Source organism: Colletotrichum karsti, assembly GCF_011947395.1.
Source record: "Colletotrichum karsti strain CkLH20 chromosome Unknown Scaffold2, whole genome shotgun sequence".
Taxonomy (NCBI): Eukaryota; Fungi; Ascomycota; class Sordariomycetes; order Glomerellales; family Glomerellaceae; genus Colletotrichum; species Colletotrichum karsti.
The window spans coordinates 350,652-378,107 of NW_024065902.1; the positions used below are offsets into that span (position 1 = coordinate 350,652).

The 27,456-nt window shown below is 55.0% G+C and overlaps 9 protein-coding genes across 9 annotated transcripts; 6 read left to right on the plus strand and 3 right to left on the minus strand.

Moving 5' to 3' along the window:
- Window positions 1-1,569: 1,569 nt before the first annotated feature.
- Window positions 1,570-2,766, minus strand: CkaCkLH20_00660 (uncharacterized protein; the record flags this gene model as incomplete). The annotated part of the gene is made up of 3 exons (XM_038883380.1): window positions 1,570-2,194; window positions 2,240-2,437; window positions 2,534-2,766. 3 exons carry the CDS (start codon window positions 2,764-2,766, stop codon window positions 1,570-1,572), a joined length of 1,056 nt encoding a protein of 351 aa, XP_038750975.1.
- Window positions 2,767-3,485: 719 nt separating this feature from the next.
- On the plus strand, window positions 3,486-4,351 carry CkaCkLH20_00661 (glycolipid transfer protein; the record flags this gene model as incomplete). The annotated part of the gene is made up of 4 exons (XM_038883381.1): window positions 3,486-3,633; window positions 3,690-3,748; window positions 3,874-3,992; window positions 4,057-4,351. 4 exons carry the CDS (start codon window positions 3,486-3,488, stop codon window positions 4,349-4,351), a joined length of 621 nt encoding a protein of 206 aa, XP_038750976.1.
- Window positions 4,352-4,733: 382 nt separating this feature from the next.
- Window positions 4,734-7,184, plus strand: CkaCkLH20_00662 (ankyrin unc44; the record flags this gene model as incomplete). The annotated part of the gene is made up of 1 exon (XM_038883382.1): window positions 4,734-7,184. One exon carries the CDS (start codon window positions 4,734-4,736, stop codon window positions 7,182-7,184), a length of 2,451 nt encoding a protein of 816 aa, XP_038750977.1.
- A 312-nt stretch (window positions 7,185-7,496) lies between these two features.
- Window positions 7,497-8,471, minus strand: CkaCkLH20_00663 (uncharacterized protein; the record flags this gene model as incomplete). The annotated part of the gene is made up of 1 exon (XM_038883383.1): window positions 7,497-8,471. One exon carries the CDS (start codon window positions 8,469-8,471, stop codon window positions 7,497-7,499), a length of 975 nt encoding a protein of 324 aa, XP_038750978.1.
- A 3,295-nt stretch (window positions 8,472-11,766) lies between these two features.
- CkaCkLH20_00664 (uncharacterized protein) lies at window positions 11,767-12,537 on the plus strand (the record flags this gene model as incomplete). Its single annotated transcript, XM_038883384.1, has 1 exon — window positions 11,767-12,537. The coding sequence occupies one exon, from the start codon at window positions 11,767-11,769 to the stop codon at window positions 12,535-12,537; it is 771 nt and encodes a 256-aa protein (XP_038750979.1).
- Window positions 12,538-12,669: 132 nt separating this feature from the next.
- On the minus strand, window positions 12,670-13,986 carry CkaCkLH20_00665 (uncharacterized protein; the record flags this gene model as incomplete). Its single annotated transcript, XM_038883385.1, has 1 exon — window positions 12,670-13,986. The coding sequence occupies one exon, from the start codon at window positions 13,984-13,986 to the stop codon at window positions 12,670-12,672; it is 1,317 nt and encodes a 438-aa protein (XP_038750980.1).
- Window positions 13,987-18,401: 4,415 nt separating this feature from the next.
- Window positions 18,402-20,396, plus strand: CkaCkLH20_00666 (uncharacterized protein; the record flags this gene model as incomplete). The annotated part of the gene is made up of 1 exon (XM_038883386.1): window positions 18,402-20,396. The coding sequence occupies one exon, from the start codon at window positions 18,402-18,404 to the stop codon at window positions 20,394-20,396; it is 1,995 nt and encodes a 664-aa protein (XP_038750981.1).
- Window positions 20,397-22,477: 2,081 nt separating this feature from the next.
- On the plus strand, window positions 22,478-24,115 carry CkaCkLH20_00667 (isoamyl alcohol; the record flags this gene model as incomplete). The annotated part of the gene is made up of 1 exon (XM_038883387.1): window positions 22,478-24,115. One exon carries the CDS (start codon window positions 22,478-22,480, stop codon window positions 24,113-24,115), a length of 1,638 nt encoding a protein of 545 aa, XP_038750982.1.
- Window positions 24,116-25,599: 1,484 nt separating this feature from the next.
- CkaCkLH20_00668 (uncharacterized protein) lies at window positions 25,600-26,997 on the plus strand (the record flags this gene model as incomplete). The annotated part of the gene is made up of 1 exon (XM_038883388.1): window positions 25,600-26,997. The coding sequence occupies one exon, from the start codon at window positions 25,600-25,602 to the stop codon at window positions 26,995-26,997; it is 1,398 nt and encodes a 465-aa protein (XP_038750983.1).
- Window positions 26,998-27,456: the final 459 nt, after the last annotated feature.

Here is a 27,456-nt window from a genome sequence, read left to right on the forward strand (position 1 = left end):
AGGTCTTGGCCCCTGGCTTCGATGCCACGTTCGCTCAGGAACACCACCAACCAAGTTGCCATTTGCCAAGGTCGGCCTGTCCTCAGCATGGAAGCTCACCCTCCATCGGGCCAGTAAAGGGAGGTGAGGGGCGGTACGGAGGCCGAGGAATGCAAAGCCGCGCGTCTTGCGCCTCCCCAAGCGATTGGGACTGCCAATTGGTGGCTGGGTGTTCGTGTGAATCGTCTCGTCTCGTACGGATACAGCTGCAGGCCAAGCTGAAGGAGGGGTGACAGCAGACTCTGCTCCAGTGTTTCTCAGCCCAGCAAGGGCTCGCGTGCTCGCTGCTGCTGCAGCGTGTCCCTTAGCCTGGGCCGGACACTAGCCCGGAGTCATTGGACCTGCTGCTTTTGCCATCAGCTGAAAAAAAAAGCTGTCAGAAAACACGCCAAACAATAACGTAAAAAGAGAGCCCCGCGCTCGATGCGCCGGTGGCAGGGAAAGTCGAAATTGGAATTGGTCAAAGTAACGCCGTCACTGGAAGGAAGGTGGGCTGCTACTCTATTTTTGTCTTGACGTCATTTGGAGATGGCAGGGGTACTGATAGGTCGATCTGATCTTGTTGTGGGTCTAGAAGCGGTATCGATAAGATACCGTTCGCGAGCAGGTGGCAGGAGCTTCCAAAGTCCCGGCAGGAACCTCTCACAGCTCAGGTCCTGCCTGCTGTGACACAAAACTTGCATCTGCTATCAGCCTTCCCAAGTCTGTCAATACCCGAAAATGATCAAAAGAAAATGGCATGGCCCGGTGCCGAGTACCGGCTTGTCCTTGTCATCGGACATCATGCCAATGGCGCCGTTTGGGTCGCCTTGGGACAGCTACCTTGGCGGACTGAAAGCTATCCCGACTCTCGACCTGTATGACATTGAATGTGACGTCACATCGCGAACTGGCCTCGGCGACTGATGTTTCCCCATCCTTGCTTGTGAAGTCACCAGCAATTCCAGGCTCGCATCGAATCAGGCGTAAAAATTTGCCGAAACTCGATCTCACGAGTCGCACGCTAGAAGTTGGATGGAAGCTACCCATGTCGGCCCTCGGATGGGGTGTTGGTCTGATCTCAGCAGACACAAAGCATGTTTTCTGGCACGCCGTGTGGTCATCGCTGCTAGAGTGTGCGTCTGTTATTCTGAGATATCGAAGATACTGCTTAGCTGGCGCATAACAGCCGTCCAGGTCTAGTAGATGCGGCTTAGATGTCTTCTGAAACTTTGCGTGAATCTGGGGTTGAGGTCTGAGACCTGGTCCAGCTAGCGCAAACACCCCGTTGAGTTGATCGTCAGCGACTCCTTCAGGTGAGAGTACGCACCCGTTTCGGCTCTAGATCAACTCAATCTGTAGATGTTCCACGTGTTGGTCCGACATGGGGTTCAAAGTAGGTCATTCACACGTGGCCATCTGCGTGGCTTCAGAAAACAGCTCAACGGCATCGTCAAATTGGTTTAGGCCTGACGGAACCAGTAAGACATGATCTAGACCGTTAAATATTTGTTCATTGTCACATTATATACGATCAGTCCGCACCGGCCTTCAGTGAAACACCAACGCCCGGATGTCGATGCTCTGCCGATGCTCCGCGTCGTCCATCTCCGCGTCCCGGAACGCACAATGCGCCGCCCGCCGAACCACCGACGTGTCCGAGTCGAAACACTTAATCAGCAACGGCTCGTCCGGCCGCTGTTGGTTCTTGTAGTACCAACGGTGCTCCGGGTTCGCCTTGATGGTCCACGTCTCGGCGCGGTGTCGGGGGTAAATGATGGCCCCGGCGACCAGGTCCTTCTCGGCCACTGAGTTGCCGTCGGCGACGGCCAGGGGGTCCTTCTGGACCGTCTTGATGGGCCGCCAGAGGTTGATGATCTGGAAGCGGCGCTTCAGCAGCTCGTCGGCCTCGTCCCCCAAGTGGTGCCGCGCCTGCATGATGGCGCCGTCGTAGGACTGGTCGACGTGCGCCTTGTGCAGCGGGCCGCGTCGCTCGGTGTTGCGCTCGCCCAAGCTGTGCCAGTTGGCCGGTCCGCGGCGGATCTGGTGGTTGAAGATGACGACCCTGGTGGCCCCGGTGCTGGTTCGGACGAGGGCCCTGGTGAGCATGGGTTCTCTTGATTGCGGCCCACCGGCATTCGTCGAGGCCCTTACACCGCTCCATCCGCATCGTCCACTGGGACGGGACACGGGCGGGTTTGCAAGTGAAAACTGTACTCACATCTTCTTGTAGAGCAGTTCCGATTCTGGGTAGTAGCGAGCTTTGATTTGCTCTTCGTCAGTAAAGTCCGTCTCGTCGCTCGCGTGGCGAAGATACTGGAAGCCGTGGGAGTCGAGAGTGAACTTGTCCTCGTCGCCGGTGATGTCAGTCACGGTCATGGTATGAGGGACCATTTTCCTCTCATTGGTGACTTTTTGGCTGGGCAAGAGGATGTGAGCATTCTGATCATCTGTCTGCGTGGAGCGAGCGAGTGGCATGAAGCCATTCGGGGAGACGACTGAAATGGCGTCTTACCCCCCAACGATGACCGGGGTCGGAGGGGATCCGTCGCCAGGGTCGTCGTAGTAGTTGATGCTGGTGACGATGTTTCGCCGTCCAGTTTCTGTGGATTTGGCGGGTGCCGTGTCTGGCACAGATTGAATCGTCGTCCCCACGGCCATTCTGTCTGTCTTTGTGGCAAAGTTGGAGTCTTGATTCACGATCTGAGGTGGTAGCGAGGTGGGAAGCGGCGACGGTTCATCCCGCATAGCAGAGTTGGGCCGTTCTGGCGAGAAAACGTGAGTCGCGGATCACAGAAGCCTCAGGAGATATCCAGGAACACAATGATGCTCGTCAACACGCTCGACAAGAAGAATGGAGCAACGGAACGAGGGTCGACCCTTGATCTTGTCTGATCTTAGCCGGCCGCACGGCAGAGGGAAGGCGCCCGACTGGCCGGAGCTCCGCTGTCTCCTTTTTCCGCGACCCCGCGATGGACAGTGCAGAATGGTGATATGCACAGTTGACATGCATAACTCACCGTACTTCATAATGTGAGCAGGAATGAGGGGTAATCTAGCTGGCACTGTACGGCGTATCAGGATCCAGGAACGCATCGCCTGCCGTCCACCATTGGACCCCGCTGTCCCACCTCGCCAGCTGAGGTTTAGCGCCGTTTCTCCAATCGCTACTGGACTCACTGCACCGTGCCAGGTGCTGCAGCATTGCTCCAGTGGGGTCGCCTGGGCCCAGACACTGTGGGCACCTGTCTGAGGTCCCCGCCGTGAAGCTGCAGTGGTGCGTGTCTTCCCGGCTGGGTGCTTGACCGCCCCTCGATTCCGTAATGCCAGGGACTGGACAGCTTGAACTCTCCATTTTCCCATTTCCCATATCACATTGTTCTGCTCTCAACAACTTATTGTCTTCCTCATCTTTCTTTCTCTTTTTCTCTCTATATCGAAACCAACCAGATCCAAATTCAGACACAATGGCTACTGCTGTGATCCCCCCTGGAGGCACCTACCTCGACACCTTCAAGAAGTCCTTTGTCGATGTCCCTGTCGACGCCGAAAAGGAGAATGCCATCGGCACCTCGGAGTTCCTTGATGCCGCCGAGTCTCTGACGACCATCTTCGGTAAGTAACACCAGACCTTCCCCAATGGCCCTTTATTCTAACGAGTACTTTTGCAGATGCCCTCGGTGGTGTCGCTTTCGGTCCCGTCAAGAGCGACATGGGAGGCAACATCAAGGTGCGACCTCCCCTTTGGCGACTCCCTCCATACTCTCCCTCGCTCTCCCTTGCCTCGATTCTCTATACACATCAAAATGCCGCATTGTCGACCCGAACAATAGCTTACATATTTTCGAACTGCAGAAGATCCGTGAACGCCAGCTGGCTGCTCCCGGCGAGTCTGCCAACCTCCAGGACCTCGTCAAGAACGAGCTGGCCACCAAGAAGCACGTTGCCACCGAGGGTCTTCTCTGGTTGACTCGGTATGTCCTACAACACACCATGCCTCAAATGAGAGCAACTCAAACTAACGGGTCCTGCCTCCAGTGGCCTCGAGTTCACCTGCATTGCCCTCAGCCAGAACGTCGCCAAGGAGTCTGAGGAGCTCTCCGAGTCCTTCCGCAACGCCTACTCTACCACCCTCAAGCCCCACCACAGCTTCCTCGTGAAGCCCATCTTCAGCGCCGCCATGAGCGCCTGCCCCTACCGCAAGGACTTCTACGCCAAGCTCGGTGATGACCAGGACAAGGTCGCTGCTCAGCTCCGCGTCTACCTCGCCGCTCTCGAGAAGATTGTCGGCATCCTCAAGGGCTTCCTTGCCAGCAAGGACGCCAAGTGGTAAACAACGTCTTTCTCTAGAAGAAAGAAAAAAAGGAGACAACGGAAGAAAACAATAAGCGCAAAAATAAGTTGGGAGATATTACAACATGTCATTATCAGCTGCGGTGCAAGTCATCCGTCAGCTACGAGCCAGTCTACGCAGCCTAGAAATGAATCACGCCGTCGAAGCAGACAAGGCGTTCTTTGATCTACATTGGACCAGTCCAATATCTTCGTCTCCATACAATGCTCTTTGACGTCTTCCGGCGCAGTCATTGTTTCCCGAGGACGTCCGTCCATATAGGCTCGTTGTCACCCGGTCTAACGGCAATATGACAAAACATTCGAATTCTCTACATCACCATTCAACTGACGAGACTAGGTAGCTCGTCGAACCACGATACATGTCGAACCAAATATCACGCATTCCTGGCCTCGCCGGCGCCTTAGGCGACTGGCAGGTCAATCTCCCACCTGAACTGTATCTCATGATCGCCGAAGAGTTGGGCAACCGCGTCGTGAGCGAGGAACTGCAACTGGATGACACGGATTCCGAAACAGATCACGCAGCAAACGATATTCCGGAAGAAGAGGTCAGCCCTCGGATCAGGCAGATAACAACCTACATACAAGAGTGTCCCAGCATGAGCATGCTCAACGCCAGTATGGTCAACAAATTCTTTCGACGGCCGATACTCAGCACTGCTCTCCGCTGGGACGCCATGTGCTCGAACCCAATGGCCATCTATCACGCAGCCGCAAGAAACTACACGAATCTTCTCAATAATGCCTTGGGGCAGCCAGGGGCCCAGCCAGATTATATGCCAATTGGCCACGGTCGTCCTCACATGCCCCCAATCATGGTGGCCGCTTGGATGGGCCACCTGGATTCCGTCAGGATTCTTTTGGACCATGGCGTCGACATTGAAGAGCCCATTGTATGGGACGGAAGATTTGGAGCAGCTCCTTTGGTCGAGAGCATCACCACAATGCTTGAGCACGCTATGAACATCAACATTTTCGTGCAGTGGACGCCTCTTCACGCTGCTCTATTGGCGCCCCAAAACGCGTCCGATATTGCCAAGTTACTACTGGATCGTCTTTCGCCGGCCTTCGACAATGAGCACGTCGCACAGTCATCGGAAAGACTCTTCGCCCACGTCGTTGCGATGGACCTCGTCGATCTGGTAGAACCCTTCATGCAGCGCGGAGCAAGGCTAGACCACGGTGGCCAGACAGTTCACGGCATGCAACTTCCTGTTCTGCACCACGCCGTTTCTGTCAAAATGATCCGAAAGTTGATCGACGTCGGCGCCACCGTACAGACACCTCGCAGCATCGGGCTTAATGCGTTGCATGCCGTCTGTCTTCGTCCATTGAACTGTACCGCAGCCATTCAAGAACTTGTCGCTCGAGGAATCGACCCGAACGAAGCCACAGCCGGAGGCCCGGAGCGTTCTGCCATCATCACAGCGTACCCAAGGCACGCCCTGAAATTCAGAATTCCCCAAACGCCGCTGAACCTTGCCTGCCGACAACTCAATCTTGACCACATACAGTTGCTTCTGAGATTGGGCGCCAGCGCTCTGGGCACGAATCACGATGTTTCACAGTGTACAAACTATAGTGATGCTGATTTTTTCCAGTCGTCGCCACTTCACGACTTATTCCTTCCTGAAAATCTGGCCCACAACCCATTAGCCCGTGACGGAGTGAGGCTCAGCCAGGCAATCAGAGGAGCAATCGCCGCTATCATCCACTACGGCGGCCAGGATGCGCTTCTACGCAGGCATCGGGTAGGCATGGCCAACATGACGACTCATTTATCCAATGTCGCCAAGATAGATCGATCTTTCTGGTACATGTTCGGATCTTCACAGAGAGTCACCCTACTCACTCCGCTGGAACTGTTTTTCTTGCAACCACTTGTGGATGACGCGAGAATCCCCGATGCAATGTGGAGAGCTGCTGATATTCGCGACCAGATGAACAGCACAATGCAAGTACTCCGTGTCACCCCTTTGATTGCCCTCTTGAGCCACCGTTTCGATCACACGTTCGGCGAAGCAAGATTTTACCGTCCCTACCTCCTTCGTTGGCTCCTCGATCATGGCGCTGATCCAAACCTTTGCGACGAGGAGGGCTTTTCGCCGCTCCACTACGCCGCCTTCTGGCTCGACACAGACGCCGTCACCATGCTTCTCGAATACGGCGCCAAGACGGTTGTCCAAGGGATGGTAAGAAACCTGACAGCCCTTGACGTTGTCGTTGGCTGCGCCTACTCACAAGTCCAACGTCAAGCAATGAAGGACCCGTCGACCGATGATCTAGACAGCCCTTGGAAAACGATGGTTCGGTTGCTCGACCGGCAGCAAGCAGAGCCGTACGGCTTACAGAATGGGATCGAACGCTGGGCAGCAGGCTCTCAATTCCCAATGTGCGCGCTCCCAAACTTCGAGCGCAGGTTCGGATACAACAGGCTTGACGAGTACAGTCACAGGTTTGGAAATGGTGCCCCCCTGCCGGAGCACATGAATGTGCCCGATTTTGGCAGAACCCTGCGCGAGCACATAGATAATCGAAAGGCATCAATCATCAGTATGTTGCTGTCATCTACGTCGTCAGGTACGCCCCTGGCGAACGGTCATGCCCAAGGGGCTGGTCTCAGGCCGTCACCTCCCAACACGTCTCTGGACTTTGCCTGTGCGACCGATCAGCACAGGGAATTGATTGACATGCTCTTTCAGGCTGGTTTCAGACTGAAGAGTTGCCCGTCGCCTCTGACTTACACTAACATGCCGCAAAACGTGGCTGACTTCAACTGGAACCAATGGAGACATCGTCTTGAGTCGTAACGACGAGGACGAGGTCTCGCCTTGGGTGTTCACGGAGGGGCTGTATACAATGAGAGCGTGTGGTAACGTGAGTGTTTGATGCTGTTCTTGGCTTATCGGCGTGTTTGCAATTTTTGTTTTGCATTTCCGGGCGTTGTTGAATAGAATCGAGCAGGTTCTCATGTCTGTTTTTTTGAAAATACTTCATGTTTTGGCACTAAATCAAGTGAGTTACTTGAGCTGATTGTGTTATCAGAGGTGTTTAGCACAGTAGAGAAAAGATCGTTCGCATTACTTGCCTCTCAATTGAAAGATTGACAAGCCCATTAACTGCTAAACGAGATAGGACGCAAGGCCAAGGGCCAATCCCAGAACAAGAGCCATGTCTATCCTCAAGCCCGTACCCTCACTCTGCCCTGGCCCAACTTCTCCCTCCTCCTTAGCTCGGGGACAGATGATCTGGACCTTGACCTCGCTCTTCTCCGCCCTACTCCTATCCCCAGGCCCAAAGGCGATGATCAGGGGATTCACAAACCCCCTCGCCAGCTCCAACTTCTCCCGATCCCCCTCCGCACCCGGCTCCGTCCCCCATCCCATGACCTGAACGCCCCTCGCGCTCCCGACCCCCGAGTCCCCCAGCCCCCACGCGAAAGCCTCGCCCGCGGTGATGGAGTTGGTGGTGAAGCCCGAGCTGTCCGGAGCGCCGCAGATACTCGGGATGCTAAACGGGCACCCGTCCTCGAGATCAAAGTCCTGCTTCGTCGTCCAGGCACTCAGCATCGAGGCCTCGATGCCGCGGAGACAGCTGGCGCTCCACAAACCCCCGCAGCTCCCGTCGTCCGAGGCCAGCCGCCGCATGATGGTCCCGTTGACGAGGAGCGAGGGCTGCGAGTAGCACACCCGCCAGCTCGCGTCCAGCTTCCACGCCCCGTCGCCGCCGCCGACTCGGAGGCTGGGGGGCGGGTTGAGGGCGACGCGGACGCCGGCGATGAATTTCGCGCGCTCGGTCGCGTTGAGCTGGTTCGGGGTTGCGGAGGTTAGGGGGATGTTGTCCTGGACGGCGACGGAGACGGACCAGCCGGCGATGACGGGGGCCGGGTAGGGCTGGGATACGTCGGGGGCGTCGAAGGGGTAGAGGGAGGAGTAGGAGGGGGAGGAGAAGGAAGAGGTCCAGGGGTCGTTGGGGATGTAGTAGGGACCTTGGGCGTTGCTGGTTATTTCGCGGACGGGTTCGGAGGAGGAGGAGGATTGGGAAGTTGCGAGGGGTATTAGGGCTAGGACGGCGAGGAGGGATTTTGTGGGAGGCATTGTTGCGGGTGCAAATGTAAGTGGAAGAGGTCAAGGTTGGTGTTGTAGTCGCACTGTTTGAGTTTCTCGAGTAGTTGAGAGACCTAGGCCGGGTCGACGTGTTATTGACAACCAGCTGAAGATGTCTGTAGATATGATTCTTGCCGGAGCTGCGTGATCGTTTGTTTTTATACATCTCGTACTTTGGTTGCGGTTGTCTTCTCACTTCCCGTTATTGGATCTCATCATTGCTGAGATGGTGGTACCGGTGGTCTTGGCTGACGATGCTGACTGCCTGAATAGGATGAAGAGGTCGATGGATTGAGACAGGCCATACGCCCGACGAAGGTTGGTGGGACTTCCAGATTGGCCAGCACGATGGGATCGGCACTTTGAGAGAATGCTGCCGCCTGACGGCGTGTCTTTTGGTTGGGTGAGAGACGGTTTCCCCAGATCTCGGAGCTTTTCGAACGCGGGTGAGTTCTCCGCATTCTGTGTAACTTGAGTCTGGAATGACTCTGGACTTTCGAAGTCGAGCCTAACAAATGAGATAATCGCTGGAAAACCAGACAAGTTCCTGGCCGTCTCCGTTGGATCTTCATCCAGCATCAAGAGCATGTGCCGCATGAAGTACCAACTGGCGCTCCCAGAAGCACTTTCTGCCGCCACAGGTCGCAGCTGGCTGTAAACTCTACCAGTTGCAGATTCCAAAGCTCTTCAATGATGATCTTGTTTGGTATCTTTGCAACCTTAGGGACATCGTGTCTCATGTCAAAAAGACTGCGCTTCCATGATCCATCTGGCTGAGTCTCATAGCTTGCCAAGGTTTCTTCGATAGCCCGGTACAGCTCATGGAGGTTGTAGGGCATGCTCTCCGCTCGTTTTCCGCGCACAAAGAAGCTGAAAGTCTCTCTACCGAGAAGAAAATGATGCCCAGCGGCGATGTAGGCCATACCGATGTCGTGGCTGAGACGTTCGTGGCGGCAAACGTCTTCGAAGAATGAGTGGTCTTCGCCGCCTTGGGCCAACACCCGTCGTTTGACTCGCGCCGCCTCTTCGAACCACTCATATGAGATCAACAAGAGGTCCGTCTGACGCGCCATGTTCAAGCGACAGTAAGTATGACGCCATGATCGTGTTAGGGCTCAGACAGCGCCTTCTTCTCTGCGGAATTTCGAATGGAAGTTTCGTCGAGGTTAGCTCGCTTTCTAGTCCAGGGGTGAAGAAGGCATGAACATGGTCGTTGATCGTGTTCCACGCGAGTTTGCCGAAAGAGAAATCGCATTCTTTTTTCGTGCGTCGGTCTGGGAGCTCTTTAGATGACCCCCGGTACCCATCTCCGATAGTGACAGAGTAGAGGTTGATGATGTGGCACAAGGCAGAGCCCTCAACTTCCATCGCCATCGCGCCATTCTGAGTGGTGATAATGCCGTTAGCCAACGGCCTCCAACCGACCACATTCATTCCAGGACGGATACCCAGCGCAAACAGCAAGTAAACCCAACATGCCGTTCCGATTGTGGGCATTCCTAGGTCCTGGTTTTGTTTCTGCCAGGGAGTGAGACTCCAGAAAGGTTTAATGCTCTCGCCGTCCTCGCAGGACGGGGAAGGGCTCTTCTGGGGAGCGCCGGGTATTACTCCATCAAGCCCCACGAGATAGTTCTCCAACTCCTTCAAGCGCAGCACGGGAAATCGGCATCGGGCATTTCCATCCAATGCCTCCTCTTGCCACGCTCCAAGGCTGCGCTTCAACAGCTTGGCTTTCACTGCGCTCTGGTAAAGAAGAGAAACGGGCTCGCGGATGAGGGTTACGATCGTGTCGGCAAGCGTGATCGTCTGGGATATATCGTTCTGTACTCTGGACACGTCGGATCCCGAGCCTACTGCCATTGCTACAATGCTGGGTTCAGGCTGTGTATCTTCCGTCGGGTATGCTTTTGTATCTGTTCTCTCGTGTGTTTTCGTAAGCGCTCTGCGTGTCTGTACACATCCTATTAGATAATTAATGACAATGAAGCTGCGGAGATTAGGCTGGCTTCAGCCGCAAGTAACCAGGAATAATTTGCTCTTCTTACTCGGTGGGCTATGGAGTTGGAATCGACAATCAACTGAACTGTGATCAAATATGGACTGCACAGTTTGTACGCGTGAAAGTGTTTCATGTGGTCTGGCTGGGAGCTGCTATCTTACGCATGAAGGTCCAAATATATTGCGGCATGGTTAGGTTACGGAATAAACAAAGCATTTCCTCAGCTCTGCCCTATTGCGTCTTTGATGCAAGACATTGACTTTAGTGTCAGTGTGCTGAAATCAGTTTGGGTCTAATATGGTTTTCGAAAATCCGCAAGCGGCATCTCGTGGTCGTCCTGGCACTAGATGCTGTATTACGCTTAAGCAAACACCTTTTGGCGCATCGTGACGCCGCAAGACCAAGCTGCACAACTTCGATGTGATAGCGAGAAGGGAAATCTGTCTTGTATCCTTTTCTTTGACTTTTATACAGTTGGGTATCTTGCAACCTTCCCCCCCGGGGATGATATCAACGCAAACATCACGAAAATCGGTTCGGTTTCTACCGGCAATTCATGCGTGAGAAACGACGACTACCCAGTCGATATCAAGGGGCCGAAAAGTCACGCGACTTCAAACTTGGTTAAGATTCAATAATAGTGGAATCAATTCATACCCAAAGATCACAGAATACAAGATACCCTTTTCGTCGCTTCAAATGATGTCTCGCAAGGATACCAACCCTTAAACTACGTGATCTGCATTCAAGGATGTGATACATCTCAAATATCAAGATTTTCTCTGGCTCGGCAGCTCAATCAGTCGCTGCAGATTCTACAATGACCAATGACAGGGCTTTTCTGGCAATGTCATTGTCACACCAACCACCAACAAGTTTGCTCTTGACCGAAGCAGGCGCCCAAATAGCTCTGCAAGACACAGAAAAGTGCCCCCATAACTTTCCATTGAATTGATCAATATTCTGGGTATGTTGCATGAAGTTAGGGACAGTGGTCCCTTGTTCAAATGAAGATCGTCGCGGTCTTGGAGTTGCCGTCCATGACATTTCATGTTCCTCAGACCTGTTAGTCTTCACCGTCATATTCTTGGTGTAGTCTGATACGCTGTCGAAAGGTCGTTGGTGTCTGCCTAAAATTTTCAGAGCTCACACTGGGCGCTCCCCTTCGCGAAGCAACTCTCCTGCCTCACCCATCAAAATCCAAGTTCTCATCACAATATTTCCAAGGTCAAGACGCAAACTCCCTCAATTATCGGCAGAAAGTTTACAGACTGCCAAAGTGAGACCATGGACGGCGACCTAGACTACTCGGACGACGTGGAAATATGCGAGCCGGTCGATAATCCACATTACGCCGAACCATCTCACCCCCTGCGTTCCAACATCTTCAACGGCGGACGAGGCTACCTCGTGGCGTATCCGTCGATAGGAGGCCGCGTCATCCTCACCCCGACTCCCGTCGACCTGCAATATCTCGATCTACCCCGCACCCACGATACTGAGCGATCCCTATCCAGCGTCGAAGAAGACGATCTCGCCCTCCGCATGCTCCGACTCGGTGCTCACTGGTGGCCGACATGGTCGATCTACGCCCGCCATCGCGAAAGTCTCAACAACGGCACGGTATACGACTTTCACTTCCCGCCAGACGTCGTCGGTGGTTATCCGTCTTCCGGAGGGGCATGGGTCGCCAAGTACACCCCTGAACGCATACAGCGCTTCAACGAACGGAACTTTTCGCTTCCGATGCGGCCATTCGAGTGGGACCGGGTTATGCGGCAGGTTCTCACCATGGACGAGAAGTGTGCCGCGCTGAAGGATTTCGGAGCGAGGTTCTATGAGGATGTGAGGGAGTGTGAGGATATACCCAAGTCGTTGGAAGAGGGAAGGCAGCAGTTTCAGCGATATGAGAGACACCTTGAAAAGATGGACGATGTTGAGTATCAGCGCCGGTGGTATGTCGCCTTCCACATCGGCGGCCGGGAGATTGAGGTGGAAGATGGTTTTGATGGTTCGAACGAGAAGGCGGGAAATTGTCAGGGTTGTGTGGTATCTTAGTCTATGTTTGCCGACTTCTCAATATCGATAGACAAGTCAAGCACGAGATTTGTATCGGGTTTGGACTACTTGTAGCTTTAGCACCCAACAGATGAGCTTCTAATTCTTTCTTCGTGGTGTCGAGTAGCTGTGCTAGACAAGGGGATGTTCGTAAAGCATGTCACCAAGTCTCTGGAACTTCCCCGCCGTGATGCTATCAATCCACTTCGGGATACTTCGCAGATGAAATGCACTCCGGCAGAAATGGATTGCCTCGAGAAAATCCGTCTTCAGCAGGCTCTCCTCGACTTCCGTTTCCCAGTCAGGTCGTGACTTTCGCATTCGTGCTGCGTAGGCCTCCCTCAACCGAGTCTGTTCATACTGCAGAAGATGATCCCAGTAAATGTCCTGTTTCCCCTCATTATCCAGGATGGGATATCTTGAGGACACGTCCGATTCGCTCTCATCCGCGTATCTGTCCCGGTTGGGCTTCTCTTCTCTTCGTAGTCCGCTCAAGAAGTCGGGCAATGAGGTCACGGCCCATAAGGGCACCGCGGAAACACATTCCCAGTCCAAGATGGCCGTGAGATTTCCATTATCATCTACCAAAATGTTTTGTAGAGACAAGTCGTTATGTTGCAGAAAGGTCCGTTCGGGAGGGTGTTGGATGGCAGGGAAAATCCGAGGCAGCAGGTCGAGAAGCTTTTGTGCGATGGGCAGAGTTCTTTCTGCGTCTTCTTTATCGTCTTCGTCCTCTGCTTCTCGTATTACCTTTTGGTTGTTGAGGATGATAATCCTGATAAGCGAGCTTAGCCAATCGTGGCTTGAGCGAAAGGGGCCACGGGGAACGTCAAAGTCGTAGTTGTCTCCCCAGAAAAAGGCAAGGGACATCATCTTGCTTATTACGACATGCCCTTCTTCGCTCTGCACATCTATGCTGCTTTCGAGGCGAGGGGTTCCGATGCCGCGGAATGGTTCTTGCTGAGGCCCAGAGTTGAGGATTTGCGCTTGATAGTCGGCGATCTTCTCCACCAAGGCTGTCTTTTGAGCCATGGACATTCCCCTCCATCGTGAGTAAGCCGAGGCGCCGGGCATAAACTCCATCAAAATCCACTCGAAGCCGATCTCATCGTTGTTCGAGTCGTTAAAGGTGAATACCTCGGGGACTGGCACGTCAGTCCAGCGTCGAATCCAGGACAAAGTCGCCACTTCTCCACGAGTTTTGTCGCCAGGGCATACCGGGAGAGACACCCGCATGATTCTTTTGTCGCCGTCGCTTTTGACAAGATACAACTTGTTGAAGGCACCCTCTGCGAAGAACGAGACGTCGCACCAAGCGCTGTCATCGACGCCCAGCTTCCGGCGGCAGACTTTCTCGATGGCTGCTATGGAGGGTTCCCGCGCCCAGCGCGGCGTAATGTCCCAGAGACCGTCCTCCCAGTAAAGTCCGTCTCGGCTTGGTCGCGTCATTCTGGTTATACTGCAGACTTGATGCTGGTGGAAGGGATACTGGCAGCTTGGGTGAGTGTGCGAATCGTGAGAGGGCGCTCAGATGCGGAGTCGTACTATTTATTACCAGGTCAGATGCTGCATGCGAAAAGGCGTTGAACGAAATTTAAGAAGAAGAGTACTAACCAGCGTGGGAGATATGTCGTTGCCTTTTTCTCTTTTCAGCCTTCAGCCAACAGGCCGTGTCTTGCTGGTGTATTTGTACCTACCTAGGTAAGGTACGGAAAGGAAGAGCAGTTTGGGTGAGAAAGCGGTTGAGTAAGAACATTGGAATCACCAGACCCGCATTTCTGATTTGCGATAATAAATTGCAATGCGATGGATGAGTAACCTTTTTATTTTTTTCCTCATTACAATAACTCTTCATATGTGAGAATCTTTTCGATAAGCTTCCAGGCCGATATGGCTCTGCAAAGAATTCTTGCCCTTCTCAAAATGACGGCTGAAATTGAACCTTGAGGTAGAGAGCACCTGGTTGCATACTCGGCCAGATCCGCGGCAGTTAGTCGTCTGCTTGCATGCCACGTATGATCTTCGACCCTTCTCGTTGAATGAATAGCTGAGATAGGAAAGGGAACAAATAAGATGAGAGTGTCATGTCTGAATGCTAGGCTGCGGTTCAGGCTGACACTTTAGTCGTTCGCGCAGACTAAATAATCTTCGCATCTTCTGTGCTGCCTCCAATTTATTTGTTTGTTATGCCCGTAGAATCGTTCAACATGTAGTGTGGCTTCAACATTGGGTAAGGTACCTGGGTTTGCCATCGAGTGCTCGATATGTTGATGGTCTGGAGGTCTTCTCTAGAGGTTTTCTCTGGATATGAACAGATCTGTTGTCATGTATGTCGATCGACCACCTCAACGGAATGCTAACGTCAGCCGATATGCATCTCTGACGATGGTAATGGGAAGCAGACGTAAATGAGTATTTGCGCGGACTTCAATCTGCCTACGAGGGCCTAGCAACTGCAGCGCAATGAAGGTCTTGTAAAGGCTTTTGACCCAGATCTTAATGAAATCATCTTTCGCAACATCAATCCCTCCATCAGTCACCGTGGCAAGACAAGCAAAGTCGAATTTGTTTTTGAAGAGACGAATTTGGTCTGGTCGAAGAGAGACGATCTTGCGGCTTGCCGCACAAGTTCATGACAACATGACAAGCTCCAAATCCAGAATTGCAGGAACGGATGGTTCATTGAGACGAGTCAAGGTCTTCTACGTGGCTGGAGAGCAACACCGTTGAATAGCGTGTGACGTAAGATCAGGTATCATATACACTCACTATGTTCCTGATGTGGATTATGATGAGTCGACGAGCGTCCAGTCTTTTAAGGCAAATTACGCGTGGTTGTTGATTGGTGGGAACATGCCCGTTACCTTTCGGCTGACTGCAGTTTTGATTGTTGCTATTCGAGATGCTGATTTAAACGAAAGTGATGAGAGATCTCATTGGTGTCGGGGTCTTCCCAGACGATGACAATCCGTCTCGGTTAGAGAAGCAGCAGACGCAAGGGGAGGGACTCAGAAGAGGGTACGCAAGCCCCTCGGGGCGAAACTTCTCGTTTCGCCATATGGAGTAGGTCCAGCCTAACTCTCATACGAGTATTGTTCAAAGAAGATGAGTGTGGAGAGAAACTCTAGTATGTTTCCTAAGATTGCATACTTGTAGTCGAGAATGAAGTTGACAACCGCAGGGTCCGAGAGCTCCGCTGTCCGGCAAAAGAAATCCGGACGTCTGGAAGCTTCGGCGCCGTTGGAGGTTCAGGTTCCCCTCGGTTGTTCCTGGCCGAATAATTGTGTAGTAACGATGGACAACAAGCTCAGCGCTAGAGGTAGCGATGAGTAGTTGCAAGGAAAAAATAGCTGTGGAGGACTGTGGTTTTCGCTCTCCGGGCGCCCGATCTGTTCCCTGCGATAATCATCCACCTACAGCGATCATTCAAACCCAAAAACAACCATTCTCCGAACAACGAACTTGATAGATCGACCGGCGGAATGCGACGTAGGAGGACATGACGTCCCGAGGAAACCTACGAAGCGCGCTTCCAGTCTCGTCCCGCCGAGCCCTACAACGGAAAAGGAGCCGTGAAAGCGCCACGGCGCCGTTACGACTTTGTTGATGGTGGAGAGACTGGAGTCGCTTGGCGGGAAATTTTCTAATCATTCGGGATTAGCGTCAGGGGCGGGATGGGCTCCTCTCAGATCCCTGTCTGCAGGTTCGTCCTGTCGCTCGCTGGCGCGCAAGGGCCTGACTGAGTTCTTGGGAACCTCTAGGCGATCATTGCCCGAGGAGGGGCGGTCGATTATGAAGGTCTAGAATTTCGGGGATTTTTGATTGTTGGGAGGACTGGACGATGATGGCAATTAGATTGTTACCTTGAACCTGGACGGATGGATCAATGATTTTGATTGGGGATGATTTGCAGAGTCATTGCTAATGCTCCGTAGCGGAAGATGGCAGACGTAGGGCGAGAGCGGCTATCTGCGGCGTGACCCATGGGAGTCCTGAGGATGGCTCGGGAGTTTTTGGCGTCGTGTCTGTGGGTTGTGATGTCAGGAATCTGGGGTCATGTCAGAGGCGTGTTGGTGATATATGAAGACTGATGTGAAAAAAGCATTTCAGACGGCGCTTACGGGTTTTACAGAGACAGGGTCAGCAAGGTGGTTGTTTGACATGACCATGGACGCCTCGCCTCGACTTGTCTTACGTGACGAGTTGTGAGAATCTCATCAATCAATCTCATTTCACGTAAAAATGAAAACGAAGACCATCCGTGACATCCGCGGAATCGGGTCACGGTGGTCATCGTTCATCATCATATCGAAGGCCCCATGGAAGAATCCGTATCTAAACGAAAAGCATCTGTCGTCGTCCTCAATCGCATGGAAGCAATAACGAACCCCAATTAAGCTGCGACTCGGTAAAGCTAGCCGCCTAGGCGACCCCGGGCGACGCTGACAGGTGCTGCAAGGATCTGTCCCGCCAGGAGCTGGACTAACGGATGAAGAGAGAGGCGAAGACTTCGAGGCCTTCTACTGCATAGTAGTCTCCAAGGAACGAGCAGCTGGAATATGAGCTGATGTGTTAGTTGATCGCCGTCAGTAACATGGACTTACATCGTCGTCTTAGGGCCGGGTTAAAGCGTCCTATTCCCCGGATTTTCGGAATCTTCCAATCCTCTCAGTCTGACCTGCAAAACTGCAAAAAGTGACCAACTGAACACCACATTTGAGCCAGGGCTTGAAACGAGACCCGGGTGCTGGGGTGACCCATTGGTGGGATTGAGCCAGCGTCATCCCCACCTGTTTGATATGAATTAAGGAGGGACGGGACGCTGTCTTTTCTGTCTTTTTATGAAGCTCTTGGTAAGAGAGGAACCACAAGGCAAGGCGCTACGGCTACGGTATGAGCGGCAGAAGAGCCTGGACAACTCGCCCGCCACCCCGACACCTTGTTCTCCGAGTCCATCGTCTGAAGTTGAGGAATTAAGATCGGGTGTTAAGGCCTTGGGATGGCGCGGGCGATGTGCAATGCCGCGATTGATGCAAGTCAGGGAACCGAACTTTACTTTTAATCCCTTTCATCATCAGGCCAAGACCCGGTTCGAGGTAAACGAGACCGCCATCGACGCAGAGAAACAGCCGGAGTTTAGAACACAGAGCAGAGATGGAGTCAGCATAGAGGATTGAGGATTCTGGGATTTCCCCAAGACCACACCGGCTGTCAATGTCAAGCCAGAACCACCTGACGTTCTGACAACGATCTAACCCCCGGTTCCCGGTGCTAAAAGCAAGCCATTCTCGGTTGGCGTTTCTTGCAGACAGCAAGCAGTGAAGCCAAAGCCACCCCGGGCCGCTGGTGGAGAGAGTCGAAATTGCACCCTCCGCCGCGTTTGCTTTGGTGAAACGGCCAGGGAGATTTGACCAGCCCATATCGACTTACACGCACATTACAGCAGAGCTCGGTTGCGCAGCAATATGGACGAACCCCGGCCTGGCCTGGCCTGTCTCCCGATGCCTTGTCGCTGTCGCCGTCCGACAAGGCGGTCCGCGCCCCCCTAATGGAGTTGATGGAGTTGTTGATGGGATCCATTTCAGACGTTGGCGGCTTCTCTTAAATGGAGGCAAACACCACGCTCCTCGCTTTCGGTGAGGCTTCTTTCTCTCCTTCTCTGCTTCAAGGGATTGTTGACCATCCTTGCCCGAACCGACACTCTTTTTTTCACATTCGTTCATTCATTCTTTCCAATAGGCTGAGCCCTATCAATCGCAACCAAACGAAACACCACGAAGACAGTAACTACTGTCATATCAACAATCCGACCGATTTTCATTCTTTACTAGGGTGACTTTGAAAGTTCCTGCTTTTTAGCCATCATGCGTTTCCTCTCCATGCTCGGCCTCGCGGCCGTGGCCGTCGCCCAGTTGACGACCTCCTCCCTCGAGAAGCACGTCGACTCCGTCACGCTCAGCAAGTCCTTCAACCCCATCAAGGAGGCCTACTGGACCGGCCTGCCTCACCACCGCCGCACTCCGTTCGCCGTCTCCCCCGACGGAAAGTCGGCCTACCTCGCCTACCTCGACTCCTCCGAGACGGGCGTCCACATCCAGCCCGTTGACCCCACCACCTTCGCCGCCACCGGCGACCTCGTCACCATCGACGGCGGCAAGGAGGCCGGCGGTCTCGTCGCCCACAACGACGGTTTCGCCATCCTCACCAACGAGGCCCTGTCCGGCGTCAAGGACCCCGTCGCCGTCATCTACCGCTACACCAACGGCAAGCAGACCTTCAAGACCTACCTCGGCGGCCCCGATGTCGATGATGGCCAGGCCATGATGTCCCCAGACATGAACGGTGACCTCGTCTTCTCTGAGAAGGCCGGTTACTACGCTGCTTACATCGTCGTCACCGCCTACGAGGGCTCTGCCACCGGCCACTTCGGCGATGCCATCCGCTACGTCGACACCGCCGGTAAGCTCACCAAGATCGCCGGTGCTTCTTCCTCCTGGGGCTGCTCCCACAACACCGGTATCGCCTTCGAGGAGGCCGACGCTCCCCCCTTCGCCTCCATCTGCGCCGAGGACCAGGGTGCCATCTGGCTCAACACCAAGACCCAGGGCATGACCAGCGACGGCGTCAAGATCTCCAACGAGCACGTCATCAACGGCGGTGCCAACGAGGCCATGGGTGGCATGTCCGGCTCCTACTCCTCTCTGGCCCGCTTCGTCGGCGCCGACTCTTACATCTTCTCCTGGGTCTCCCGTGGTGCCATGGACCTGACCGCCAACGAGTGGATGGGCGCCGGCTACACCACCTCCAAGAACCGCACCAACAACCGCAACGTCGCCATCGCCCTCTTCTCCGACAAGAACACCCTCGTTGGCGACCAGGCCACCTCCCAGGTCGGTTCCGCCGACGGTGACAAGCAGGTCAACTGGATGACCTCTGGCGCCAACGACTGCTCCAACGCCCACGCCGCCGCCTTCGACGCCTCCAAGGCCCTCGTCACCTGGGAGGAGATCTCCAACCCCATCTGCGAGTTCGACGCCATGGGCTGCAAGGGTACCTTCGCCGGCACCAAGTTCCAGATGGTCGGCAGCGACGGCAAGAAGGTCGGTGAGGCCATCTCTGCTGATGACACCTACGTCGCCGGTGACATGGTCACCATGTCCGACGGCCGCATCTGCTGGCCCTACGTCGCCATGGACTGGAAGCTCGACGGCCCCGCCCAGGGCTCTGCCGTGAGCAAGATCTCCTTCGCTTGCATGAGCGGTGGTGCCGGCTCCGGCTCCGGCGGCAACGCCTCTGCTGCCCCTTCTTCCGCGATCCCCGCCTCCACCGCCGTCGCCGCCGCTCCCTCCACCACCGAGGCCGTCGACGCCGTCGCCTCCTCCGGCGCCGCTGACCCCACCTTCCCCGCCGGCACCGCCCCCGAGCCCATCTTCGAGACCATCTCCGGCTCCGTGACCCCCAGCGCCAGCGCCCCTGCTGCCTCCGCCCCGGCCGCCGCCCCTTCTTCCGCCGCTGCCTCCGCCTCCGTCCCTGCTGAGGCCCCCGCTGCCTCTTCCGCGGCCGCCTCCTCCTTCTCTGCCCCGGCTGGTGCCCCTGAGCCTTCCTTCGTCACCATCTCCGCCGACCCCGTCTCTTCTTCCGCCCCTGCCGCCACTCTCCCCGTCGAGACCATCCCCGACGCCCCCGCTACCACCGTCTCTGACCAGCTTCCCGAGACCACCGCGCTCCCCTCCAAGACGCGCACCAAGAAGCACACCCGCACTCGCAAGGGCCCCAAGCCCACCGGCGGTGCCTCGCGCCCCAGCGGCAAGTGCAACACCCGCACGACCATCCACACCGTCTACGTTACCAAGCGATAAACGGCGCGCATGAAGAATGAGGATGGATGATGAGTGAGTGAGAGGGATGTGGGGGAAGGTTTGCGCGTCATTTTGGCGTGGAGAGGCTTACCTTGCTCACGCCCGGAGATGAGCAGTTGATGAGAGAGAAGCGCGCAAAAAAGCAACCCTCTCTTGAGGAGAAAGGTGAAAGGATTGGGCTTGAATGAGTTTCATGTACATACTATGTACTCACTGTACACAATTTTCCCACCTCGCGTCTCTTTTTCGCGTCATTCCACTTGGGGTGAAGTGACAAGAGAGCGAGTCAAGGCCAGTGGCCGATTTTGAGCAATTGAACCAACTCAGTTCATCTTCGGCACTCGGAAGTACTCCGGACACACATGAATGCTTCGTCCACGTGAGATTGCCTGATATGAGAGAGACGACCAGCCAGAGTAGACGGGTCAGGTGAGATATTGAACTCCACGGTTCCTTGGCTTTATTCAGCGGACCTGCTGGGTCTCACGGAAGAGGCCGTGAATTTTATTGATTTTGGGTGGAAGATTGCGCCCGATGCGAGAGCGAAATGCGATAAGAGCGTCCATGTTTGTCGTGGCCCCCCTTGTGAGAGACATGGCTGATGAGTCGTGAAGGTTTTTTGAGAAACGACAAACGGCAAACGGCAAAACACGTTTTCGAGGGCGGGAAATGAGAGAGTGTGATTCGGATTCCATCAACGATTGCATCCGGCCGCATTCGGCAGTCAATATTGGCTGGTTGATGGGTATTCCTCTCACAAACGTCCAATTGGATCTCATCGCGAGCAAGACGCCGGGAAATTCCTCTCAGAACTCAGGGTCCAAGCATCGGGCATCCTGTTTTCCCACAGAATTAAGAGGCGGCCTAAACACCCTGAATGGACAGCCGGCGGGTCCCTTCTTACATCTGAATCCCTGCCAGAGCATGCTTCCTTCAGGGGCATCTCCTGTCAGGAACGGCGATAATGGACGGCCATTGGGGGCCATCGTTGGTCGTCGTGGCCCAAAAGATCCAAAGGGGACGCGAAAGCCACGTTCCTGCATGGGATCCAGGACCAATGAGCCCCCCGCTGCGGACTTGAGTGCCTCAATTGGTCGTGGTGTAGGTTCGACTCTGCCACAAGGACGGGATCCCCTTTGATGCGCTTGATAGGGGCGGCGATTTGAAGGCGACACTGACCAATAATGAGGTCTAAAGCGCTTGAAGATGGTCCCTTGTGCCGAGAGACGCGTTTCTTTCGGGAAGGACCCTGGCCCGTCTTAGTTGGAGCTGTAAGTCGTCCACCTGATTCTTACCTGACGGCGCATCGTCCACGACTCCATCACCAACAGTTCTGACTCCTCTTCTCTTCCCAAAAGGCAGGTCTGTGATGAATCCTGTACCGATTCGGCAGGAAATCACTCAATCTTAGCCGGGGTTAAGGTCAAAGTCCTCGCCGCGCCGGCATCGAGTCCCGACGACGGCCATCATCCGACCTTGTCCTCGACCTTGCGCACATCACCAAACGCAAGATCGAGGGCCACTTCTGCAATGAGGTTGCATCCGTCATCTTCCAATGCCATCCTTTCCCCTCTTTCGGCCCTGAATACCCCGGTCTAGTGGGAACGATGCCAGATAGACTCGTGGCCCGGATTGGTCTCACGCCACCTCGAGCCGCGTCTCCCTCCATCCAGTGATGTGAGGCACATGCCTTCGACTTCTCTGGGAGAGGCAACGCGGCTCCTCTCGTCGCCATATGCGCCAATATCGGCACGCCAATCTGATCTCCCATGTGCTAATCGTCTGAAAAGGGTATGGCCATCAGAGAAGAGGCACGAGATGGAGGGTGCGGGAGAGGAAGCAACACAACGCGCGTGTGCTTCATATAAGGCCTAGTTGCCGCCTCTCCCGTCGAGACCCTTGGTGTTGAAGCTGCAGACGCACCTGTCCGCCGGTGATCTCGCGATCTTCTAGTCATTCCTTGACCACTCACTGCCAATCCAGCTCGAATTCTGAGCGTCCTGTCTTTCTTGATACCCTCTATTGCAATTATCACGACACGTTTCTTAATACCTTATTTCTAATACCCACACTCACTTACAATGGCTCGATCAACCATCGCCGGCCTCCTATCGGCCGCCCTTCTCTTCGCTTCCGGTGCGGCCGCCCATGCCGAGGGTTGCGGATGTTCCGACGGCGTCAAGCGCGTCACGTACATCGTAGTCGAGATGCCCGAGCAAGAGCCCGAGAACTTCCCGATCTACTCAACCCTTTCCGCCTCCACGACTCTCCAGACTCTGCCCACGCCTACGCCTACACTCGGCGGCCAGTTCGCTGCTCAAGCAGCCCATGTCATCGAAGACATTCCGGCCTACGAGCCCATCGCCGCGAAGCCCGAGACCCTCCGGCCTGCCGAGAACACCACATACACTTTCGGTCCCAGCGTCCCTCCTAACGTTGACACCAAGGACCCCGTGAACCTCGTGCCCGCCAAGAATGTCTCTCTCTACTACTCGGCTGCCGACTCCGAGGAGCAGGGAAGCATCAACATGACACTGGCTCTCAACAACCCTGCTGTGGTTCTCGAACAGGTCGATGCAGTGAAGAGCGTGGTCTGCGGCGATGATGAGCTCACGGTCTCCTTCTCTGCGTTGGAGGCCTTCGATGAGGCCGTCAAGGACTGGTCCGAGTCCGAGGAGGGCTTCATCTTGATCACCAACCACTTGGGTAACTGCGATGCCGAGTTCGAGCGCGGGTTCTTCCTGGCCACCGGCTTGAAGTCCAACAAGGACGACCTCTCCATCACCGTTGCTGCCTCCAAGGAGGAACTTACCAACATCGCCGGCCAATGCGAAATGTCCTTCTCATCCTTGCCGGCCGCCACTCTTTCCAAGCGCCTCACTCTCGACCCCAGTGTCTCCCTCTCTTTTGCCGAAGGCCTGGCAGACAACACTGTTCTCTACAGCGACGGTCAATACATCAACGTGACCGCTGATGAAGCCTGGTTCTCCTCCAAGATCACCTTCTCCGGCTACCTGAAGTACAACTTCTGGGGCTTCAAGCTCGAAGCCCTCTACTTCGACCTCGACACCACCTTCGACTCCGCCGTCGGCATCTCCGTCGACGTGACCGCCGCCTACAGCCACCAGCTCAAGTACGCCCCCGACGAACTTGCCTACTCCCTTGTCTCCGTCCCCGGCGTCGTCCAGCTCGGCCCCGGCGTCGCCTTCGCCGTCGGCCTCGACTTCGACGTCTCCGCCGCCGTGGGCGTCACCGCCGGCCTGAGCGTGGCCCTTCCCGACGGCAACGTGCACCTCGACCTCCTCGACAGCAGCAAGTCCGTGGCCACCGGCTGGGAGCCCAAGTACAGCAGCTACGCCAACATCACCGAGGCGGCGGACGTGCGCGTCGATGCGTCGGCGGACGTGACCGTCCAGCTCGCCATCAAGCTTCTCGGCGGCCTCGTCGACCTCAGCTCCGGTCTGACGGCGACGCCCGGCTTCGACAACCGCTTCAAGCTGCGCGGAGAGCAGAACCTCGGCCTCAGCGGCAACTTCACGGCCCCGCCCACCCAGGCGAGCGCCGAGGTCCCCAAGGACGGGCTGATTTGCGCCGAGAAGAACGGCGTCGAGCTGGCGACGGACTTTTACTTCAACCTTACCGCTTTCGCAACCAAGTTCTGGAGCGCGGAGCTGTACCACACCCGCGTGCCTTTGTGGGATCTGTGCTACAGCTTCTGAGTGTGAAATTGAGTGTAAAATATCGGGGGCAAGTCTCGCGCCAAGACGAGACACACTACTACTACCTGATGAATGATTTCTTTACGATGTATAATACTATTTCATAATACAATACCACATAAAGGGGGGCCTCTGCGCGAATTTGAATCCGCGGATGAAGGGCCCCCTGCTTCCACCAATATTGGCTTCGGTCTTAGACTCTCAAGGTTATTTGTAACCGTAATGGCATCGTACGTGACGAGACGGCGGGCTACGACCATAGCTGCCGCACCAAAACATGATCAGCCGGACCCGTGGGCGACGATCGCGATTTTCAGCGAGAGCGAACGGATCAGCAAAAGGAACTGCTTCCAGAAATAGCTCAGGGAGCAAGGCAGGGTGGTCGGTCTCGACGTGTTCCATCTGGCGCTGACTGAAAATCACGCGCCGAAAGCACGGCAGGAGAGTCGAGTCTCGACAAGTGCAGCCGACCCCGAATCCCCCACAATCCTTCTCTCCCGAGCCCAGAGCCGTGGTTCACCTGTTTCGTCGAGGCAATCAAGCTTATCCAAGGCTATTATTTTTGGCGTTCTGCTATTGACTTGCGGCCAAGGATTGGCGCCCATCGTGTTCATCACGTCTGGAGGTGTTTCAGGATCGCGAAGTCCCGGTTACGGATGACACATGTCGTTATTGACTGATGGGATTGTTCAAGCTCAAAGATTGGACGGTGGGAACCAAAAGCCGTGGGCAGCCACCCTCTGTGGGCAGAAAATCCAACGTCAAACCTCACAGTGAAAGTCTCGAGCCAAGCGTTCGACGTGTGAGAGAGAGAGAGGGCAGTGAAGGCTGGGGGCCAAGTCTTATGATGAGACGACGGAGCTCCTGAGACTGATGCAACTCGTCGAAACTTTTGTGGGGCCGCCTTCGACGTTTTGGATGGTTGCTTCTTCGGTCTGCCTCCTTGGCGGAATGCGGAGGACCCTTGCCGGGGGTGATTGAACATGGATACCCGGGGAACGTGGGTTGGAGGAGCTGAGTGCAATGGTCAAATGAGAGAACGACATACGAGCGAGAGGTCTTTTTTGACGTGTGATGCTTGGCACATGCCACCCGTCAGAGGATTCTGATCGGGACTCAGCGGGATGTTTCACGGGGGTATTATCCCGAGTTCAACGGGCTGAACGTCCGCTTCAGTTACCGACGCCTCGAGGGGCTTGAATGTTGACTTCGGCCTGATGGCGTGAATGGGTTGAGAGGTGAGGTGATGGTGAGTTAAAGTTGGGATATAAAGACTCAGCTCTTAGCTGATGGATTAAGCATCTTTTCCTTCACCTCCACCTCTCATCAACTTACCATCATCTCCTCCTCTTCCTTTCTCTTTCTTGAGCCAGTCTCATTCTTTTCGTATCTACTACTCGGGCAGTAGTCAATCCTTTTGCGTCTATTCACTTCATCCCTTCTATCTCTACTTGTGTATTAGTTCATCAATCACCTCACTCAAGATGAAGTTCACCCACGCAGCCGTCGTCCTCCTTGCCGGTGTCGCCGCCGCGGCACCAACAACCTCTCAAGTTCTTCGCCAGTCCCAGCGCCAGCGCAGGGCCAACGGCAGTGGTGGCAGCGACATCATCTCCCAGCTCCAGAACACCTTTGACAGGAATAACCCCAACGGCACTCCCGCCGCCGCCGGAGACCCGGCCGACCTCAACGGCGATGGTGTGATCAACGTTTTCGAGGCCGGCGCGCAGGCCAGCAAGATGAAGCGCGGCAAGGGCAAGGGCAAGAACCAGCAGGCTGCCGGCGCCGGTGGCAACAACAACAACAATAACAACAACAATGATGCTGCCGACGGAGAGGATGCTGCTGACGACGCTGCTGGTGCCGGTAACGCTGGTAACGCCGCTGGTGCCGCTGACGGCGCTGCGGACGCGGGCAACGCCAATGCCGGCAACGCCAACGCCGGCAACGGAGGCAAGAAGAACAAGGCCAACAAGAACGCTGGCAACGCCGGTGCTGGTAACGCTGCTGCCGGTGGTGCTGCCGGAGGTGCTGCTGCCAACAACGGCACCGCGGCCGCTGGTGGTAACGCCGGTAACGCTGGAAACGCTGGAAACGCGAACAACCAGCAGAACGGAAACAATGAGCAGCAAGGAGACAACCAGGATGGTGCTCAGAACGGCGGTAACAACCAGAACGGCGGCAACAACAACAATGACAACGCCGCGGACGCCGGAAACGCTGCTGATGGTGCTGCCGATGCCGGAAACGCCAACGGAAACAACCAGCAGAACGGCAACAACCAGAACGGCAACCAGCAACAGGGAAACAACCAGGACGGTGCCGCTGATGCTGGAAACGCCGGCGCTGGCAACAACGCTGGCAACGCAGGTAACGCAGGCAAGGCTGGTAAAGCTGGTGGAAACCAGAAGAACGCTGGCGGCAACAACAACAACGCCGACAACGCTGCGGATGCCGGAAACGCTGCTGGCGGTGCTGCCGATGCTGGAAACGCCAACGGTAACAACCAGCAGGGCAACAACCAGAACGGAAACCAGCAGAACGGCAACAACGAGCAACAGGGAGACAACAAAGATGCCGAGGATGCTGCTGGCGGTGCTGCCGATGCTGGAAACGCCAACAACAACAACCAGCAGAACGGCAACAACGAGCAGCAAGGAAACAACCAGGACGGCCAGGCGGCTGGTGGAAACCAGAAGAACGCTGGTGGCAACAACAACAACGCCGACAATGCTGCAGATGGCGAGAACGCTGCGGACGATGCCGCCGACGGAGCTGCTGCTGGCAACGCTGGCAATGCTGCTGGAGGCAACGCCAAGTCCAACAAGGCCAACAAGAACGGAGGTGCTCAGGCTCGTCGCTTTCTCCGCCGCGAGTGGTAACTTCTCGACTCAGCATGGCGGTCCCACCAGGGTCGTCTTTACCATGAAGGACTCTGAAAACACCAAGGCCCGGACGGAGAAGGGCAGGAAAACATCTCAGGGCAAGACTAAGCCTTCTTCAAGGAAAGGCGGTGAAAAAAAGCCTGATAAGTCACAGGACGGTCTCGGGGCGGAGGAGAGCTCTGCGATGATGGGCCAACATGAACAGTCTGGTTCTGGGATGGACATTTCTGACTTGTTAGAGTACTATGAGATTAGATGTGATGAGTGATGCGATAATTCTACCTGGCAAGGTTTTGTGCAAAAGCTGAAGAAAAAGTCTGTCTTTACCGTATTCATGTTCAATAAGCGATTTCTTTTCATCGCAATCTCTCCCAAGTGACATTATGAATTTCAATCCGCTCTCATGATGACTTCACTTCGGATGACCCCAATTCACCCAGACTCAATCGCAGGCCG